Genomic DNA, 15,471 nt, shown 5'->3' with positions numbered 1-15,471 from the left:
CAGTCACTTACTGTATGTATACTCAGTGACACACACACACACACACACACACACACACACACACACACACACACACACACACACACACACACACACACACACACACACACACACACACACACACAGACAGACAGACGGAATTTGAATTGTCTCACAGATGCAGCATTGGTACAGAGATCACCATCTGACACAACAAGAGTCCAAGTGTGTGATAGAATGTGTTTGTGTGTGTGTGTATTGTAAAACAGTGGAGCTGATTCTTCCAGTATGTGGACCAATGTGTAGGGTCCATGGGGTCCCCAGCTAAATTAGTTAGCTTCAAAATCTGTTCCATGAATATTTTTGACTAATTTTAACAACTAAAATCTTGTTTGGGGGTCCTTGGCACAAAATCTTTTTCAGTTAAGGTTCTATGGCCCAATACTGTACATATTAATTTGGGGGTCCTTGCCATGAAAAGAAATGCTAAGTAGCCATTAGATCAGACCAAAGATTTGCGATGACACAAAACCATTTTAAACCCGATTTATACTTTGTTGTGCAACGGTGTCATGCACTGAAAACAACGGATTGCGTGTGACGTCACGCACTCACAACAACAAACCACACGTGTGCACTGTCTGTCTGAGAGCCTTAGCCAAGGCTCCTCACTCCGTCAGCATATCATCCCATCTCAATTGTGCACTGTTCAATAACCTCAAGGAATCCATCATCAATGAATGACTTCATCACTGACAATAATCTGGATTTGATCTGTTACATGGACAAACCTTGCCTGGACAAGCGGGGCGGTGGAATTGCTGTCATTCACCGTCTTAACATCAAAATAACCAAAATTCCCATTCAGGCCCCCCCATCATTAATTTGACTCACTTACCCTCAAACTATCCGGCCCCAAACCCCTGGTTATTGCAGTCATCTATCGACCCCCCCAAGTCTAACCCCTCTTTTCTCTACGACCTGTCAGGATTCCTCAACTCCACCCACACCTCCCACCTGTCTGGAATCATTCAGTCTGGCAGTGGCAACTCCAGAGTACTTTTCTCCACCATCAACAAACTCCTCAAACCCATGGACACCATCTCGCACTCCTTCACTGTCGAAAAATGCAATACCTTCCTAACTTTCTTTCAAGACAAAATCCACGACAGTATCCACAACCAGCTGGCCACTGTATTGAATTGAATTAGACTGCTCTGCCTCTGTCTCGTCGCTTCTGCGCTTGGGTCCAACAATCCTGTCTCACACCGTGACAGAAACCAGCGCACCCCGAAACAATATGTTGGGAATTCATTGCATGAAACAATCCCTCAGGTCGGGTGATGCCAACCTCCTGGACGCACTCTGGACAAATAAACAAACCTGGGGTGACAGGGCCTTCTCGGCGGCTGCCCCCACACTGTGGAACTCACTCCCAGCTCACATTAGAGCTGCCCCCACCCTCACCATGTTTAAAACCACACTCAAAACCCACCTTTTCAGACTCACATTCCCTACATAAAACCCCAACCCTTGCTCCTACCTTTTGTTTACCTTTACTTTTCTTTTATAGTTTTAACCCTTTTAACTAGTCTGCTCTAATAGAGTTGTTTTTATCTGCTCTGTAAAGCGAATTTGAGTACCTAGTAAATCGCTATATAAATCTTATGTATTATTGTTACTATCCACGCAATGCACTGTGTTGTGAGATTGTAGATCTGTTATTTTTGGCATGCGACACTGACGGAGCATTAATTAAACAGAACGTTGGTGGAGAAAGAATGCAGTGGTCTGAATCACCCCTAAGGGATGTGTTTGGTGAATTTGGAGAGAAGAGGCTTGAGTCCGAGTAGTGTAGTCTTCCCACATAGCATCCCAGCTTGCCCTCCCACACAGTAAAATCCAAGATTGCTGATTTTACTCTTTACTCCAAGAGTGAAAATGAATGGACCCGTATGTGTCTCTGAGACAGTTGTTTCAGTGTGTGGCAGCATAGAGGCCTAATGATTAGCAAGACAGAAAGACCCGAGATTCAATCCCACAAACAACCAAAGCGCATCCTTCACTTCTTCCCTTGCTCAAACACCTAGGCTTGCCAGCTAAATGTTTTACACGTGTGTGCAGTCGTGCATGCTATTGTATTGTCTGTCGCAGAGAGCATGTCTTGTTGTGTTGTAAAAGCACTCTGACACACACTATCTGTGTATATACACATGCCCATGCATATAAGTGTGCATGTGAGAGTGAGAAAGAGAGAGTGGGAAAAGTCGTTTTTCACAGCAGATCCTGAATAGCCCAATCTTGCACAACATGCTCCGAAAATAGCCCATCTACAAGCTCACAACGTTGCTTGGTGTAGAGTGAAAATTAAGGGGGCCATGAGTATAGATCCCTGCGGGACCCCGGTCAACTAAGTATGTAGGATTTTTAATAAGCTATGACAGTTTGAGCACAGCACACGCAATGGTAACACTCATTTGCATTAATGTCGCCCCCATACTGTCTCTGTTTGTCTGTCTGTCTGTCTCTCTCTCCCCCTCTCTCTCACACACTCTCTCTCTCTCTCTCTTAGGTGCACATATAAAATGACGTAGATCTGTGCACGTATTAACATTACTACACATGCCCTGTACCTGTGTTCTCTTTGTTTCTCAAACGTCTGAATGACCGAGATCAATAATATGTACACACACGCACACACGCACGCGCGCGCACACACACACACACACACACACACACACACACACACACACACACACACACACACACACACACACACACACACACACACACACACACACACACACACACACACACACACACACACACACACACACACACACTACTACTACTAGAACAATATTATTATATTCAATATACTGTTATTTTTATTCTTTGGTTTTCCTTGTTGCTCTCTCTGCCTCCCTCTGCTCTCTTTGTCCAGCCTGGTTTCCAGTGAAAACATTGGCAATGTACTTTTATTTAAACCACAAGTTATGTTGAATGTTATTGTTTTTTAACCGAAAATATACGTTGCATGTCAACGTTTCCAAATGCGGACCATGTCGATTCAATCTTAGATTTCCAAGTAAAATAAATGAATGCCCTATATGCTACTTTATCATACTAGTGTCACACAAAAGTAGCAAAGACGGCAAATCTGCAATTTTTTTACTATTTTTGTCAAAATATTTAAAGTGAAAGTGGTTACGTGTATCTATGGGCTTTAAAATATTGAACCAATGAAAATGATTAACAAGCTTTTGACTAAATAATAACTATACTGGATCCATTGGAACACATTGTTCTTTTCACCATTTCCTGAAAAGTTAGTTTTGGACATAAAACCCAATAGTGACGATGTCAGTAGTTCAGGGGTCTTCGGCATGGGGTCCGGGACCCCTAGGGGGTCCTCAGAGTTACAACAGGGGGCCGCCAAATCTTTGTGTCATCTGTCATAGGAACTTATTTTTTTACATTAACCACTTGAACCCTAGCATTCCTATTCTGAGGATAACTTTAGTCAAAAATAGCAGAACTACAAGCTCACAATAGCAGATCTACAAGCTTTTAGATCGACTATTTTCGGCAACAAGGTTTGGTATACCGGGGAAAAAGAGCAGACTACGTACAGAGTGAAAGATCAAGTTTACTAAGTATTGACGGTTTGGTTAAATGGCTGAAAATACACATCAACATGAATGCAACACGATAGTGCTGTCAAACAAGTCTATGAAGCTATCTATGAAATCTACAAAAAGTTTAATCTGCAACACAATTTCACACAAAATGTAGTGGGGGTCCCTGCTTCATCTCTCTCTCAGCGAAGGGGGCCTTGGGCTGAAAAACGTTGAAGACCCCTGCAATAGTTTATACGTGATTCGGTGTGCAACTCGAATGCCGCTGAGTCGGCAGCAGCGGGCATCGCACTGCTCAGCACGGAGATTTACTCAGCTAGCACCTCGCGTGGGATTCAACATATCTGTGGTTTGCATAAAAGTACATTGGTAACACTTCTCCTCTGGTGATTGAGTTAGTTTGTCTCACTCTTCTACTTTTTGGACCTTCTTTCCTTCTTCGTCAGTAGTCATTCTGGCGAACATACCCCTTGACTGAGCCTAAGTGTGTCCAGGGGCAGTGACAGCATCTCAGCATGGGGAGGAATTTGTACATAGTCCAAGCAGAACTGGTTACAAATGTGTACTGTACAGTGAGAAGCTATGTTGTCATGTTATTACCAAGACACCATAAGACAGTGGTTCTCAACTTTGATCCTGTGGACCCAGACTGCTGCCGGGGTTCATTCCATAGCCATCTATCCAGGGACTAATTTACACTGCTGGATGCAAATATCTACCTGATAGAATGGTCTGATGACCTGGTCCTCAGGACCAGAATTGAAAACAACAGGTTTATATTTCCATAAAGTACACGTAAAGGATCTGTTTCACAATTAAGCCAGGGTTTTACCACTTAAGCCCTATTCAGAAATATTCAAAAATAGCTGATCTACAAGCTCGCAACAGATCTACGAGCTTGTAGATCTGTTGCTGTTGTTTTTTTTGTCTTTAGGAAAGACAGTCCACTCCAAAATACTATGAAGAAAAGTAAATGGAACGTGTTTTAACAACTGTAGATTGTTCCTCACAATTACAGTTACGATTTTGTTTTTTAATCATTATGTGTTTTCCAAATGTTAACTATTACATTTCAGGCAAGCATTTTCCACTACAAAGAATGTAGTCATACAGTAGCATTTTGGAGTGAAACCTTTAGTATAAATTGACATTTACATCTTTTGAGTCCAAAGCGAGATTTAGTCTGTGTCTGAAAAAAACCCATTAGGACAGTTTGTCACAAAAACACAAAAACAAAACAATGTACTGTACATCTCCACTCTGAAGTGTGAAAGGTCCTTGGGAAGATAAAATGTTTCCATCCTACTTGTGAATAGATAATCCAGGAGCGCTTAATTGAAAGCAATTCTGTTTCTGCCCCCATGGACAGTTATTCGAGTGTCCAGTGGCCAGGAGAGCACCTCTCATATCTAAAGAGTGTTTTGCCATTGTTTCCTCCTTTGTGTATTTTAACACGGTATCACCCTTTGAATAAAACATGAGTGCAGTACATTTTATTTATTTATTTACTCCACTGGGCTCAATGGCATTTGTTCTGCTTTGAAGAGAAACCTTGGCAGGTCCCTCTACCTTATACTGTGTTGTCAGATTGTTCGGGCCAATACCATTATGCAATATTCTTACATTATAATATTAATAATAATAATAATAAAAGCAGTGCCAATCTACCAAAACCCCTTCGTGCTTCCATAGAAGGGGGGTGGTGAACAGTTCCCTTCCTCGGGTAACATCAGAAACAAAACAACAGTTTACCACTGGTCCAATTCGACTATCTCAGCACGCTCTCAGTCTGGCAGGGGTGAACTGTGTTTGTGTTCATTTTCCATCACTGTCATTGTTGGGATTCAAAGGTGGCCATTAGCAAGCTCAGTTGAGGTCCATCTTTGGTCTAACTGGGTCTCACAAGGTCTCCATGTCACCATTCCAGGCAAAACGATGTCCAACAGCCTGATTTTCACTTGGAGATTTTTTCCCTCACCCACCATGTGGCGTCCATCTTATTCACACAGCAGACAATGGGATTCTAGACTGATGGTTCTCGTTCTTGAAACCCCAAACCCCTCTTCCAGCATTTCCATCAGCAAATCCCTCCTCTCATCATATGCTGGTCTGCAGCTCGCCGTTGAGCAAGGCAGTGTTGTGTGCATCCACATTGTCGTTGTTGACCCCCATGGCGCCGGTGTCGTGGTTGAGCACCATCCTGGTGCGGTCTGCGCGGCTGTCGCTGCGCTCCACCTCGTCCAGGCCCGCCACCTTTTGGAGACACAGGACGTTCTGGAAACTCTTCTTGAAGTTGTTTGACAGGAAGGCATACAGGATGGGGTTGGCACAGCTGTTGGCGTAGCCCAGGACCACCACAAAGTCAAACATACTCTTCAAGGCGGGCGTGGGCACGATGGAGCCGGTGACTGAGGCTACGTTGAAGATGTAGAAGGGCAGCCAGCAGAACACGAACACCGCCACTACGATGGAGACCATGCGTGTCACCTTCCGCTCCGAGCGTTTGCGCTTGCTGGAGCCCACGCGAATGCCTGAGGACTTAACCTGGAGGAGAGCGAAATGGAACATATTTTATGTTCAGTGGCGTAAAAGGGACAAATTACATGAATGAATTCAAGACATTTCAGACTGTGCGGGAAAAAAGCGTACATTCAGCAAAAATAGCAGATCCACAACCTCAGTGAGCTTGTAGATTGGAGATTTGGTGTAGAGGGAAAAAAAGGAGCAATCCTAGTATAGAGCCCAGGGGGACTCTGGTCACCTCAGAATATACAGTATTGGGTTCAAGTAGTTAAGTCCTACTGTACATACTATGTACAATGAATAACGAATAGCGGATCTTCAAGATCAGAATGCATCGCATTAGAGCTGCCATTGCACACATTTTACATAAAGTATGCAACGCGGGAGCCTCACCTTGAATATAATGAGCAGGTAGCACAGGATTATTACAACCAGGGGCAGAAAGAATCCAACAATGAAGGTGTAGAATATGAAGGCCTTGTAGTAGACTTCCTGGGGCTCAGGCCACATGATGCCACACACTGGAACTTTGTCCAGGCCGCTGAAGACCAAGGTGGGGAGGTTGATCAGTAGTGATACGCCCCACACCGTGAGGTTAATGAGCTTGGCCATCCGGGGCTTCCGCCATTTCGTAGATTTGATTGGGTGGACCACCGCCAGGTATCGATCGATGCTCATTACCGTCAGACAAAAGATGCTGGTGAACTGGTTCAGGGAGTCTGGGAGCATGCCAAGAGGAGGAAAAGCAGAGAGTGACAGAATGTAGGAGAGGAGGAAAAAAGGTCGGAGAAAGGTAGCATAGGGCAGGCGAGAGGGTAGAAACATGAGAGGGGAGTGAAACGGAGGGGAGACATGGAAAGTGAGGGGAAGGGGGAATAAAAAGAGAATAATTAAGCGATGTATTGCTACCTCAGTCTCAATAAAATCCCAAAACAATTAACTGAAGTGTGATTTTTTTTTTATGGGTTTGTTTAATGAATCTCCTGTGTTTAATGTGAGAAAATGATGTGTACCGACGCCACAGAAAAAGCGTTGCACACCTGCTTTATTGTGCATGCTGGTTGGCACACAACTCTTCTCGCCAAACTCGGCCGCAGCGGAACGTCTGGTCATCCTATATACAATGCATTTCAATGAGAATGCATGGGAACAATCTTTTTTTCCCGCCAAGGCCGGGAAGAAAATCTTCACGTGCGCTCCATGTTAATGAATGCAGTTGAAGAAAAGCAGTGTCCGTGTGCTTATGCTTGTGTGCCTGGTGAGTTTCATGCGTTATAGGCCTACTGCTTGCTTCAAATTTTATTCTTACTAACGCTCATTATAAGATGGCACAATTTCCATCTACTCATTCCGTGTCTGATTGGTGGACTATGGACAGTTCAGAAACCTGCCTACCAATGACATCATCGATGAGGATTGCAAGCGAATAGAAAGTACAGAATTTCTCTTCTTGGAAAGTTAGAATGATGAAATAGAAGCCATTGTTCTTGCATAAAAAAGGCTTGAAATCTTGTTTTAAATGACCAAACCCGTGTACTGATGGTAGGCAGGTTTCTGAACTGACCGGAGCAGCCCTCCTCTGTAACACAGACGAGTAGACAAAAATGGTGCTATCGTATAATAATAAGAATAGAATAGAATATACATGATCCTCTATAGTTTGTAGACTTTACAATGATTCTTCTAGATCCATTTAAACACTAACTTGTCATGTCCTGCTCAAAACTTCCACAGTTTTTGCATCACAAGTTCCAAGCCTTTGAAAGTGCAGGGTAACGCTTACCCAATTCCCTATGACCTATATTGTACATAGTAGCAATGAATGCAGTGAAGATCCCTTGTCATCTATGAGCCCTATGGGCCTAGGTACAGTCACAGTGACAGTGGATGGTACCTCTGTTATCGTAATATTATATACTATATACAATACTGTCATCATTAATGGTTTTGGCAATGGTTTCTCCACCCACCTACGGTCCAGATGACCTTGCACAGCGCCTGTCCGAAGGGCCAGTGGACCAGAGCCAACTGCATGGCAATAAATGGCAGGCTCATCATGCACAGGACATCAGCTACTGCCAGGTTCAGGATGTAGATGTTGGTCACTGTCTTCATCTTGGCATAGCGCAGGATCACGTAGATGACCAGTGTGTTGCCCGTCAGTCCCACGGCACACACCAGGAAGTAGATGATGGTGATGACCACGGAGCTGGCGTGGTCCTGGTGATGCTCGGCTGATACTGTGCCATTTTGGAGTTCAGGGTCCGACTCGTTCCCAATCGCCGACCCGGGATAGTAGCTTTCGTAAGACAGGGGCTCAGGGACAGAGAAGTTGGGAGGGGCTGGGAGGAAGGACCACTGATCCAGTGCCATGATGATAGGGAGGTGGGATCTGGAGATGTTGATGGACTCTGGACTCCAAGACAATGATGTCCAAGAAACTCATCCAAGGGTTCTAGGTGTCAAAGGACCAGTTAGGGAAATGTTAAGGACATATGATTTGTTTATTCGTTAGGATCCCCATTAGCTGTGCCCTAAAGTACAGCTAGTCTTCCTGGGGTCCACATATAAAGATAATACAAACATCTGAAAAACAAAACATAAAGTAAAAAGAAAAGAAAATGTTTATAGTAAACTTTATAGTCCATGTACGTGAATAATCATTTTATGAAGACATTAAAACATGCATTAAAACAATCTAGTGCATGATGTCCACATAGTGATAACGTCAATTAAAAGTTACAGTTAACACATTATGGAAAAACCTGAGACTTGACATCCTGATCCTACAAATATATTCCCAAGTATTTCTTTATTTGCTTTTTAAATACTGATTTCTGTGTCAATTTGGTCATTTAGCCGTTTTCATTTCTCTGTATTTTACTGTGCGCTTGTGTTTGCCTTGGGAAGTGAAAACCGGCCTTGTGTTGACTGTCTGTTGGCATATGTATATGACTCTAAATTGTGTTTCAGATGACTGTACCGAAATGGTGGAGTTTTGGATTGTAAAACCTTCCATGTTGACAGTAGCAATGCAGCAGTCATTTTGTCTTCAACTTTTAGCCATTCTAAATGGAAGTGCATGGAGTTGATGTTAGTTCTATATGGACATACTGTAGGAGACAAGGCATGCTGCCTTGTTCCAGTGATAATTTGATTTTCGAGTTTGAGGGTTACTAGTTAAGATGTCTCCCCAACCCATGCTTAACCCTTTATCATTTTAATCTAGCACTTATCTTTTTTTCCCTTTCTTTATAAAGTTGGTTCCTTCCTTTTCTTTATGTAAAGCGACTTTGGGTATTAATAAATATTATCATTACTTGACATCCCTTCACATCCCACCTGAAGATAATTTAGATATGAGTAGAGATAGTTTAGTGTGCAATACATACAGTATGCCATATGAAACAGAAGGCATAAAGAAAACGTGTGTGTGTGTGTGTGTGTGTGTGTGTGTGTGTGTGTGTGTGTGTGTGTGTGTGTGTGTGTGTGTGTGTGTGTGTGTGTGTGTGTGTGTGTGTGTGTGTGTGTGTGTGTGTGTGTGTGTGTGTGTGTGTGTGTGTGTGTGTGTGTGTGTGTGTTAGACAGAGAGAGGATGATTATATCTTGAGACTGTATAATGTACTTGACAGAGAGAGAGAGCGAGTGGGAAAAAGAGATGAGAGTGGATGACACAGCGACAAGAATTGCTCATTTGACAAATACGTAAGTACAACATTCCTTCGAGAACCATGGCAACAGTTGTGAGGATCAATAGCCTTCAAATGCTGAGTTAGAGTTCCTTCCTCTCCGCCTCCTCTCCTCTCTTCTTTCTCCACTCCTACTTTCTTTCCATTCCTCTCACCCCATCGTCTCTCCCATCCTTTCCTTCTCTTCTGTTGCTTTTCCACTCCTCTCCCTTCCACACCTTTCTGTACCTCTCCTCTCATTAATTCTTCTCTTCTCTGTCAAAGTTTTTGTTCTCTGAGTCAGATGAATTAACCTTCTCCAGCAATACTGTGTGCGTGCGTGCGTGCGTGTGTGTGTGTGTGTGTGTGTGTGTGTGCATGCACAAATGCATGTCAGTGCACTGCTGACACAGGGAAGGACGAGGGCAGTGTGCTGCTGTGCTGAAGGCAAATGTTTATTTAATTGATCTGTGCATGTGTCAAACAGCTGGTAGGAGGACATTGTTACGGCTACACTGACCCCTTTCATCACAGCTGGTGGAATAATAATGAATTAATGGATAGGGAATGTGTCATTTTATTATTGATAATAATAATTAACATGCATAATTGTCTTGATTTGAATAATAATAATAATAATAAGGGTAATAATAATAATGATAATAATAATTGTAGCACTCTTCTTAGCTGTTGTGTTGTATCCTATTTCAAGGCCTGGCACTGTCTGGGATGTGAGAGTTGTGAGCTTGTAGATCTACTATTTTTGGTGCAGGACACCGGCATACGACAAAGTCAGCCTATATCCTCATTAGGAAGCATTGTCTGGACACCATGGCTATAACACTCATATGTCTTATCTTGTAAGTTGTAATACATTTTTGGATACACTCCCGGGAAAAGTGTCAGTTACATACCAAATACTGATTGATTGATTGATTGATTGATTGATTGATTGGTTGATTGAAATAGAAATAGCTGAATTGTTGCTCATTATCCAGTAATACATAAAGTGTTCAGCACAATGTTTGAAATGATGGCTACATCAATAATTAGCTTGCTTAATAAGCTTGTGTGTATACATGTGGGGAAATGGTCTACACAGTACCCTAGGCAGTTCTTATTTGCATCTGTTTTGTGCAGATACTGATTAAAACATAATTGTAACCATCATTTTTTCAAAAAAGGCATTTGCACTGTGTGTGTGACCCATTTCGGTGCCCCCGGCCTGGACCATTGGGTGTGTGTGTGTGTGTGTGTGCGCAGTGGTGTAAAGTAACTAAGTACATTTACTCAAGTACTGAACCATTTTGAGGTGTTTTTTTTACTTTACTGGAGTATTTCCAATTTTCAATAATTTTACTTCTACTCCATACATCTCAAAGGCAAATATTGTACCTTTACTCTTTAGTAACTAGTTACTTATTAGATTTAGATTATTATTACAAAACCACTTCAGACCTAGGCTATACTTTGGCCATTTGAAAATAGCCGATCTACAAGCTCACAACGCGTCACTTTGCAACATGTTGTGAGCTTGTATCTGCTATTTTCAAAGGTTTTTTATACATATGGAAACTTGTGAAATGGGACCTTCTGCATATTGAGTACTTTTACTTTTGGTACTTTAAGTATATTCTGATGCCAATACTTTTGTACTTTTACTATACAGACTTGTACTTGTAACAGACTATTTCTACAATAGGGTATTGATACTTTTAATTGTTTTTTTTTTAAATTGCTTCTTCCATCACTGCGTGTGCGTGTGCGTGTGTGTGTGTGTGTGTGTGTGTGTGTGTGTGTGTGTGTGTGTGTGTGTGTGTGTGTGTGTGTGTGTGTGTGTGTGTGTGGGTGCGTGCGTGCGTGCGTGCATGTACTTAGTTCCAATCCTTGGACTTTAATTAAAATAAAATTATTACACTATAGAGTCGGCTACGGCAGATTTGGCCTCAAATTAAAAACCCTCAAATGGAAAGTTGAATTCAAATTGGTTACTTGGTCATTCATAAAATATCTCAGATTGCAGGAGGAGATTCATGTGAGGAAGGAATTACCAGTGAATATTCCTTCCAGCAGACAGTGTTATGTTGATGAGCGCCTCTAGGGTGATCAGGTGAAGTCGTGCCAGGATGGAGCACAGTGAGGTATTTTTACTTTACTAGAGTAGCCTACTTCCAATTTTCAATACTTTTACTTCTACTCCACTACATCTCAGAGGCAAATATTATACGTTTACTCCACTACAATTAGGCCTATTTGACAATTTACTCACTAGTTAGCCTACTTTGCAGATTTGATTATTATTACGAAACACACATTAACCACTTCAGCACTTTATATACTTTGGCTATTTGAAAATAGCCGATCTACAAGCTCACAGAGACATGTTGTGAGCATGTAGATTGGCTATTTTCAAAAGATTTCTATTGGAGAGGAGTGGACGAACGGCTGCGCACTATGATGAGAAATGATTAAGATTCATTTTCCACGCCATACGTTTAAACACCACAAAAGCTTCTTTGATTGCATTTCATATTAGACATTTGTAACCCAAAGAAATACTCCACGCCAATATAGCCCAGTCTTGTCATAGTTTGGATTAATGATAAACATGACTTAATTGTCTTGTTGTCCAGGCACAAATCAGATAAAGACGCTCCACCTAGCTGCCTTCGATTAATTGAATACACATGGACCCCAATGGAAACAAGCCATATTGCTTTCTTGGGTTTAATCCTTTTAGCATCCTTTTGTATTGAACTGTACTTTCTATGCTTTTTTTTTGCAAACTGTTAATAAAGTAGGCCTATTCAATCAATCAAAATATTTTTTTGCAATAGGAATGACACATGTTATCTCCTACAAATAAACAAACTGTTGGTTATTTTGACACGCAAAGAAAATAATGTCATATGCAAAACAAAGTCTCGATTAGATAAGCGCCCTCGCAGAACAGCGCAAATTGTAGCTGACAGACAGGTAGGCTAATAAAGAAACACCTGTGTGAAAAAATAGCGTGGCACCGAGTGCTGCACTATGAGCTTGCAGATCTGCAATTTTTAAATCGTGAACATTTGTGCAAATCTGAATGTATATTTTTGTAACTAAAATCTTTGCTTCTGGGGGTCTGTGGCCAAATACACATAATTTTGAATACACATGGACCCCAATGGAAACAAGCCATATACTTTCTTGGGTTTTAATCCTTTAAGCAGACCTTGTATAGAACTGTAGCTACTTCATGTGCTTTTTTTGGCAAAATGTTAATAAAGTATTCAATCAATCAATCAATCAATCAATCAAATCGACATGATCACTTACCGTAAAACTCTCAACTTAGTTGTCATATAGATATAGTATATCCATTCCGCTGAGTCCAGCGGCATGTGAAACGCTGCATTGTGCCGTGGAGTCGCTGTCATGATTCAACCTGCTCTCCCATTACGCACGACGCACTTACTTTATTGCCGCCCCTTTTAATCACAACTGCATTTTTTTCTTTAAGTCATTTAATTTACCCCCAGTGTAATCCAAACAATGTATTATCGAATCTCAATAATCACAGAATTTTTTACACGTGCTATTACCAAAGATACGAGGTGGTGACTGGTGACCAAAAGCCACAGCGGGCGCGCATGAAAACGGTCAAGATCCAGAGGTCCAAGTGTGTGTGTGTGTGTGTGTGTGTGTGTGAGAGAGAGAGAGAGAGAGAGAGAGAGAGAGAGAGAGAGAGAGAGAGAGAGAGAGAGAGAGAGAGAGAGAGAGAGAGAGAGAGAGAGAGAGAGAGAGAGAGAGAGAGAGAGAGAGAGAGAGAGAGAGAGAGAGAGAGAGAGAGAGAGAGCAACTGGTGAGGTAATGAAAGATAAGAAGGGGATGGAGACAGGAAGGCAGGCAGTTTGGTACACAGACTACACACAGTGTGATGCTGTGTTGTTCTGTGTGTTCAGTGGAGTTGGACCTATGATGAGTGGTGGTGTAAGCAGTGGTGTAAAGTAACTAACTGACTAAAGTACAATTTTGAGGTATTCTTTTTACTTTACTGGAATATTTCCAGTTTTCAGTATATTACTTCCACTACATCTCAGAGGCAAATATTGCACTTTTTACTCCACTACAAGTATTTGAAAAATTAAGTTACTAGTTACTTTGTAGATTTGTATTATTATTACAAAACATACATTAACCACTTCAACCCTATATACATTTCGGCCATTTGAAAATAGCCGATCTAGATCTGCTATTTTCAAAAGAGTCTTATACAATTTATACATTTGAAAACTTGTGAAATGGGACATTCTGCATAATAAACCTTTTTGGTACTTTAAGTACATTTTGATACCAATACTTTCGTACTTTTACTCAAGTGAATTTTGAATTCTGGACTTTTACTTGTACAGAGTATTTCTACATTGAATCATCGATACTTTTACCTAAATACAAAATTTGAATACTTTTTCCATCACTTGGTGAGGGGGTAGGGTAGGCTATACTTGCCTCTTGTCGCATGCAGATGGCTGGTCCTTTTCTCCTTCTCCTCGCGCCTCCTTCACGCCTCCACACGTGCAGTGAAGCCAGTGATGCCTCAGTCTGTATAGGCCTGAATGCGTCTAAAATTAGGACAGTTTATTTTCCTTTATGATGGATTGAAGTCAGAGAGAGGGCGACTAACCCCGTCCATAGGTTAAACTGTATACCCAGCCAGCAAAACTCAGCGTAGGCCTAATTAAGGATGAGATGATCCCGCAATAGCCTACTGTAATGAATGTCCCCGCGGACCTCTTACATCTTTCTTAGAAGGAAGGAGACCCTTTTTATATAGGAGTGCCCTGGCGCATGATGGTGGGACGGTGGGAACTCATGAGAGCCCCCCACCCCAAGCATACCAAAGTAGAAGTAATCTCAAGTGTTGCTCATGCAGAAGATTAATAGTCCTGTTTATATTACCGACATAATGATGAACGGCGTTTTCTTCTAGGTGGCTGGGTAGCCTATATAGCCTCGGGACAGCAGGTCTGCTTGTTCACTTATTGGTGATTTGAATTTCACTTATGATGTGGGATGCAAAGACCGATTTGTTGTTTTAACCTGTATATGATGAGATCAAATGTGAGAATGATGAGATCAAATGTGTCATTCGAAGATGGTGCTTATTGACTCACACTCAAAGTACACAACACACATGTGCGTGTGCAATTTCGACCTTGAATACAACAGTAGGCTAGCTGATCAACAACAACTTTCCATCCAAACATGACTCCAAGACTAGTGTGTGTGTGAGTGTGTGCGTGCGTGGGGAGGTGTGTGTGTGTGGGGGCCTGTGCGCACGCACATGGCTTATTTGTATTTGCTTTAATGGTTAAACTGGTTGTTTGTGTAATGTTGATGTTGTAATGAATTGTAGTATTTTGCGCTGGCAGTGATCATTTGTGGTTGGTTAAAAGGGTTATCTCTCTCATACACACACACACACACACACACACACACACACACACACACACACACACACACACACACACACACACACACACACACACACACACACACACACACCTCCATGTTAGGATTGGACCTCAGCAGGCAAAAGCAATTTAAGATAACATTTTCTCAAGAAAAAAAGATAGATGACTGATCATGACATCATTTGATGTATTTAAAAAAACATAAAT

The 15,471-nt window shown here is 41.9% G+C and overlaps 1 protein-coding gene across 1 annotated transcript; it reads right to left on the bottom strand.

Annotated features, from left to right (window-relative positions):
- Window positions 1–5,714: 5,714 nt before the first annotated feature.
- Window positions 5,715–8,513, bottom strand: LOC311059667 (somatostatin receptor type 2-like; the record flags this gene model as incomplete). Its single annotated transcript, XM_084077682.1, has 3 exons — window positions 5,715–6,161; window positions 6,534–6,859; window positions 8,111–8,513. 3 exons carry the CDS (start codon window positions 8,511–8,513, stop codon window positions 5,715–5,717), a joined length of 1,176 nt encoding a protein of 391 aa, XP_083933808.1.
- Between the last annotated feature and the right edge of the window lie 6,958 nt (window positions 8,514–15,471).

This window comes from Gymnoscopelus microlampas (genome assembly GCF_963454915.1).
Source record: "Gymnoscopelus microlampas genome assembly, chromosome: 14".
NCBI classification, from domain to species: Eukaryota; Metazoa; Chordata; class Actinopteri; order Myctophiformes; family Myctophidae; genus Gymnoscopelus; species Gymnoscopelus microlampas.
Note: the sequence above shows the minus strand (reverse complement) of the source record. Positions and strands in the feature narration are given on the sequence as shown.